General features: G+C 42.8%; 1 protein-coding gene across 1 annotated transcript; it reads left to right on the plus strand.

Moving 5' to 3' along the window:
* The first annotated feature begins 963 nt into the window (after nt 1-963).
* Nucleotides 964-1,998, plus strand: LOC120446742. Its single transcript, XM_039627866.2, has 2 exons — nt 964-1,485; nt 1,550-1,998. The coding sequence occupies exons 1-2, from the start codon at nt 985-987 to the stop codon at nt 1,883-1,885; spliced, it is 837 nt and encodes a 278-aa protein (XP_039483800.1). The 5' UTR covers nt 964-984; the 3' UTR covers nt 1,886-1,998.
* Nucleotides 1,999-6,798: the final 4,800 nt, after the last annotated feature.

Below are 6,798 nucleotides of genomic sequence, written 5' to 3' on the forward strand. Positions count from 1 at the left end.
AAAAACGTGGGAAACCTATCCCGGCGGTGGTTGAATCTTGAAATTCTCTACCAGGAAACCAGGAAACTGGCACGGGTTTCCAAACGATCATCGACATGTAATACCCACCGAATGGCAAACAAACAGAAGCGCAATTTGCTGAGATCAACAACCAAATGGGGATTGCCTTTTTTGAGATGTATGGAGCATTTAGATTATACATTGCATCGATGCATCATTATCAGCCACTGATAATACTTACACTGATATTACTTATATCAAAATTAAGCTGTGTAAATCCCCTCCATTAATAACAATGTCCATTATTAATACAACTATTTAAAAGTTTAAAAAAATACAATTTTTGAATGCAAAATTAACATTCATTGAGGAACTCATTTCTAAACTGCCCTTCTTACTACCTTTTCCAATTAGAAACGTTTAAAACCTGCTGGCATTCCAAAGCTTATCACAAATCTTGGGTTTTTAGAAATTACAATTTACGGAATAATCGCAAATGTACATATGCAAAATATTTACTTCCTGACCACACCCAACAGAAGAAATGTTCTTTCATTTTGTAACACAATATTTTAAAACCACTCCTACAAACAATCGGCAACGGACAGGTTTAAATAGCTTTTTGTGCGAGTCCCAATTAATAAAATTCCTTATTGACACACTTTGACGTTCCCAATAATTAACCTTGTTTAGAGCTTTAAGTTGGCAAACCTAATTATTTTGCCACTTTTCGCATTATGAAGCCGTGATAAGAGGATACCCACAGAAATTCTTGGAAACGGGGACCAAACCTTATGTAAACAGTACTTGAGTTAAAAAATAAATGAAAGCCAATAAAATATAGAGGCGGATTTCAGAGCTTACAAATAAAAATCTTTATGGGGCCGCAGCTGTTTCGAATTTTGCAGGGGAAGTACGCAGTGATAAGATAATAGAGAGAGTATATATAAACAGAGGCCCCCAATTGCTCGGCACACAGTCAAGATGCAGAGCTTTCTTGGAGTAGCACTCGTTCTGGCTCTTCTGAGCTTGGTGGCCAGTCAGGCGACGAACAGCTCCCAGTCCATGGACCTCTACATACTCCAGAATCAACGGCAGTACGACGCGAAGATCAAACAGCTGGCCGATGAATTAGCCAACTTCAAGCAGCTGTTCCAGAAGCAACTTACTGCCGTAGACGTGCAAGCGGATTCGATGCAGCTTAAACTGGAACAAGCCTCCGCCCACCTGGATCCCATTATCCTGATCGATTCCTGGAGCAAGCAGTGCGTTCAGAACTACAGCGCTACTATACCCACGATCACCGTGGCCCGGGACTCCATTATAAAGTGCAAGGAGAGTATAAGTAGCCTTTTGAACGCTCCTGAGAGCACCTACAACACCCTGAACAACTACTATAAGAACAACGTGAAGAACGGTTTGGCGCAATGCCTAAAACTGCATCCTACTGCTCAGTTAAATTACACGCTCTGCGTAACCAAGGTGGTAAGTACAACAACCATATTTATTGGTAACACGCGAGTTCTGAGTCCTCTAATTCCACTTGCAGATTGGTGATGCCAATAAGTACACTATTACCACACAGAATACCTTCTATACCAACCTGAAAAGTTCCGAGTGTACGGCTGATAATCGCATAAGAAGCTCCTGGCAGTGCTCCTTCGGACAGGTGTACTCCATTACCACCAAAGTGGAACAGACCCAGCAACTCATCGACTCCTGCATTTCCAACAAGCTAATCTGTGGCGGATTTGAGAGGCAAGAGTGTCCGAATAAGTCATCCGTAACTCTGGCGCAGATCGATCCTCGCAACGATACCATCCTGAACCCCTTCAAGTCTGTGACCAATGATATGAACTGTCTGGAGTTCCAGATCAGGAGATAATAATATAATTATTCATTTTGCATAAAGCTAAGCTAAAGCGTGTAATTATATAGATCATTTATTAACTTATATGGCTTTCGATGTTTAAATAAATATAAATATTTTTAAAAGCATTCTAAATATGTACTTGAGTTTAAATTAGATTTCCTAAAAAAGAAAATGAAAAGTAAGAACTGTAAAATTCAACAAGAGCAACAGGCAATAATCCATAAAAAAAGGTACTAAGAGAAATCATTGAAAATTAGTTGCCCGATTTCTATGGGAAAAGTTGCCGTGGGAAACGGCCTGAAGTGACTATAAGATTAGTAACTATCAGGACAACAGGACGGTTGACAAGTGTCCGTCAAGGTTTCCCAAGTGAAGTCGGATGCCAACCGGAAAACATATGCCATTTGGCAGGATCACCTGCAGGATTACGGAAGCAGGATCCCATTCTTAGGGTACACCTATTTTCAACCGGAAATTACATTGTTAACACTGAAGGTCACTGATCAGCAAATGAAAACTAATAAAAAAGGGGACCGAAAGATCTTTACATAGCACACTCTACAGAGGCAGCCTTTTGATGGGAAAATTAAAAAACGTGGGAAACCTATCCCGGCGGTGGTTGAATCCGGGGATTCTTTAACAGGAAACCAGAAAACTGGCGCGTGTTTCAAAACGATGACCTAAACCTGGTGAAAATTCCCACGCACCTGCAGGATAACGGAAGTAGGAAATGTCATTTGCTGACACTTGAAATACCATTTTTTAAAACAGGAAATCGATTTGTGATCCTTCTGATCTGATTCCATTTCCTTCCTTCCACTTCCGTTGCTTTTGAAAAATAAACATTGCTTATTTGATATGCGTTTGTAGGATCTTTTTTATGACTGTTTTTTTGTGATCTTTTTAAGGCTGCCTTTTTCTTGGAACTCCACATGCCACATGCTAAGATTTTTGGGTTGGGCGTGAGAACGAAATCGGCTTAATTAGTCGGTTTCTACTAGGCAAACAGCATCTGCAAGGCAATGAACTGATTTCAACATTTCCGACGGTCACACGATACGCGAAACCTTAGGATATCTTTGATCTTTTTATGGATTCCTTTCGGTTCATTTGGCCCGCATGTTCCCGATGCCCCGAGGGCGTGAGAATGCGGGCTACATGTAGAATACTAAGTAGTTTTCTGTATCAGGCAAGCAGCGCGCAACAGTTGGGTATGATTCTGGCAAGAAGTCCTTGTCCTTCCAACGAACTTTATATGCAAATTGGATTAAAGCAGCATCGCTTCAATTAAAACCGCTACCAGGCAAACAGTTTCGCCAGCAAGCGGTTCTCACCTTTCCAGGATTGCCTCCAGCCGTCTTACCTATGTGGTTTATAAGGTTCAGGATGTGCAAAACTACCACCAAACTATTGAGCCACAAGAAGGCATTCCTTCTCTTTCAACTTTCCTAAGATGTTTGCAACCCTCGTGATTGGAACTGCTTTTGGAAAATACGTCTTGTGCTTACCAGGAAGACAGAAAAAGCAGGAGGAGGGAAGATTACTCAGGAACTCACAACACCTTATTTACGAGGGTTGAATTGTATTCATTCATAAGAAAGTAAGAAGTCGTGCCAAGTCTTGACTTCCATTAGGGAAACAGCAGATTCATAGGTTTCCCAGCGAGCATCTTCAACTGGATTGAAAGCGAAAGAGGGTTGAAACTGTCACCTTCTATAAGCGGCTTTCAGCAAACTCAAGACAACAATTCAACAATTTAAAGAATATATCCAGCAACTATCTCGATCGAAGATCTTTCAGCTAATGTGGGCGTAATCCTTTCGCCGCAGGTAAAATTCCTTGCCTCGAGCGTGAGAATTTCAATCAATTTTTGTTGATCTAGCAACAGGCGATCAGCAAAGAGCAGCAGCATCCCTGCCTTTCCCATATCTTCAATTTCAGTTTTTTACGCACAGAGCGTGTGAACGAAGACCCACAAAAAACAGCAAAGAACGTTGCAGCCGAATGATGCCGACTATCAGATACCGAGTTTCAATCGTGAAAATGGTGCATACGATTACAAAATAAATACAAGATACATGTTTAATTTAAAGTGCGATTTTCCTAATTGTTTGTATTACACCTAAGGAATACCTTATTTTATGTATTTTCTGTTTATTATTGCTTTTGCTGATCCTTTCAATTGTATTACTAAATATTCAAGCTAAGAGATAATAGAAAGTATTACTTACAGGTTCCCATGCCTGCACATCACTTTGTATATACCCATGCTTCTAAAAATACAGGGTATGCCACGAAAGCGAAAACCTAAAAACCAACAAAAACGAGAGTCGAGGATCGCGTGGGAATAAATGCCGCACCGCCAGACGGGCAGAAAACGAAACGAAAGGAAAGGAATGTAACGTATTTTTTCCCACAGCTCCTGCAGATAGGCATCTCCCATTCCCATCTCCCCGTGCGACTCTCCGCACTCTCCACACTCTCCGTAAATTTATATGCAGAGGCCTAAATTAGTTGTTAATTGTTTCCCTGTCCCTTTTTCGCTTTGGCATGTGCTCGCGTGAGAACTTCGAATCGAGGCATTGGAAAAGAGAGCAGGAGCGCAGCAGAATTGGCTGGTCGCCTTCACTTTCCAGCGGTGGTGCCACTCCACTCCACTCCACTCCACTCCACTCCTTTCCACTTCTCTCCACTCCAGTGCCTGCTGTTGCTCTTAACGAGATCCTCGATCGTTACGTTAAACGGATGTGGACTCTGTTGTTGGTTGTGCGTGTGTGTGTTAGTGCTTGTTTGTTTGCAGAGGGCTTTAAGGTCTGTCTGCTTGTGTTGTTGTTTGGTTGCGGTTCGCTGTGTCAACATCGTGTGGGAAATTCTTGGCCATTATCCGTTACAAGAACGAATGTTCTCCGCGAAGAGCGAGCGATCGTGAGAACTGTTTATGCTCAAGCGAAGATCTCGACCAGGAAAACAGAAAGTCAGCAGAGGTTCCGTTTGAACAAGTTGGCCAAATTAATACAAGACTTTCGCTGGGCACCTACCTGCGTAGTGGAAAGCATTATTGGAATAAGAATTCCAAATGAATTCCAAATCTAAGTTACAACATTTTTGCGATGCGCAAGCTAACCAAAACACACATGTTTTTTCTTAATCCCAAATATTAGCATGGGAAATTACGGATTCACAGAAAGAATCTTTAATATAATATATATTTATATAAATGTTCTATTTTATGATTATGCAGTTTTACCTCCCTACTCGTTAAGGTAAATCGTGTACATGCTTAGATGAAAAACATGTTGCAGGTGGGAGGACTCAATCAGGATTCCTGTGCAGGCCCAGAGCAGGCTGTATTCCGTCATATCCAACCACATCCCGCCATAAACCTCTATGTATATCCATACATATCTCACCATATTCCCCAATATCAAACTCCCACCAGAGTCCGCAGCCCATATCTCATTTTATTATTTTTCTTACACATTTCTTTTTCTCATTTAATTATATTTTTTCCAATTTCAATCCATTTGACTTATAAAGGTCTTATAAAGTTAGTAAACGACAAACATAGCAGCCCCATTCGACCCCATCATTAAGTAATTCAATAACGCACAGGCCAGCAATCATTTTCCCCTCCCCGCTCAAAACCAAATCCAAATTCAACTTCAACCACCAGCAACAAGGGAGCTGAAAAAAACGCCAAAGAAACACGAGTTCCAAAAACATCTTGTCGTCGTTCTACAAACTCTACTTTCCTGTTCGCAGCCAAGACATTTACAAGCATCAAATTTCAGACAAAAGGAGCTCGAAGACCTTAAGAAAGTGTGGCACGCGCCAAAGTGTTTCAACCCCGCAGCGCGGAGTGCCTTCCCATGCTTCCACATGGAACTGCCCAAGTTCGATCCACCAGTTGCTTGCTAGGCGACCCTGCGTTCCTGTCCCTTTGACAGCCAATTAGCGATCATCAGGCAAGATTATCAACTGGAAAATTATAGGGTCTCAAATGGCCCGCGGCCAAGGAAACGCCCCTCCGCACTCTCACTCCCTTTGACATACATGGATGGATATGGAAATGGATCGACATGCAACACGATCGTGGTGTGTGGTAAGTATGTTTAGGCGACTTAATGAACCCTGATGTTTGTCACGATAATTTCATGTTTTCCACTAGGCTCACAGCGAATAAAGAAGGCTCTACGGAGTGCCGCCTGCCCACCAAAGACCAGAGTCGGTCTCCACCAAAGACCCGCATAATGGTCTTCGACACGCATCGAATTACAATAGCCCATCATGATTGGGCCCAAGAAGAATCATTCAAGTGCGAAGAGCCGGGAACCTGCCTTCCCTTCCTGCCAGCCTGTTCCAATTTCACGCCGTATTAAAATAAACAGGAAGCCGTCGTTCTCAATTATGGCAATTTGCGCGTGTCGAAAAGGGATACAATGTGCTCACTCAAGCGTAGGAAGTGCGTTCTTGGGTTTCTCAACCGCCTTCGTACCACTTCTGCTGGCCTGTTCAAAATCAATTAGCAAAACAAACAAAAAACCCATCCATCAAATCCAGCCTTTTGTTGAGCTGGTTGGGTTCCAGGAACCCAACCATTTGCCCCGGGCCATCATCGCCTGCGGTTTAAAGTGCAATCAAGCCGAACCTCACGATCAGGGCCACAGCATCCCAACCAGCTGAGATTTTGGGCCACCAATATATATTCACATGTATGTAGGGGTAGGGAGTAGGGACTTCTCGGCTCAGGTACCTGGCCTACCTGCCGAAGTGAAGTCAGTTGGAGGAGCTCGTCTTCGTCGTTCTGTTCTCCCATTCGAATGATACAGATTTAAGCCTTTGGCTGTTGTGTCTGCAGGGGATTTGCGGTGATCATGGGCCCCGAGGGCTCAACCGCCAGCGGATCGTGGGAAAAGGTCGGGCCC

The sequence above is a fragment of the Drosophila santomea genome, chromosome 2R (genome assembly GCF_016746245.2).
Source record: "Drosophila santomea strain STO CAGO 1482 chromosome 2R, Prin_Dsan_1.1, whole genome shotgun sequence".
NCBI classification, from domain to species: domain Eukaryota; kingdom Metazoa; phylum Arthropoda; class Insecta; order Diptera; family Drosophilidae; genus Drosophila; species Drosophila santomea.

Excerpts from the sequence above, each read along its gene's own strand:
- LOC120446742 (XM_039627866.2), top strand. The coding sequence starts at position 985 with ATGCAGAGCTTTCTTGGAGTAGCACTCGTTCTGGCTCTTCTGAGCTTG. Across the intron at positions 1,486-1,549 it reads CGCTCTGCGTAACCAAGGTG|ATTGGTGATGCCAATAAGTA; the intron begins GTAAGTACAACA and ends TTCCACTTGCAG.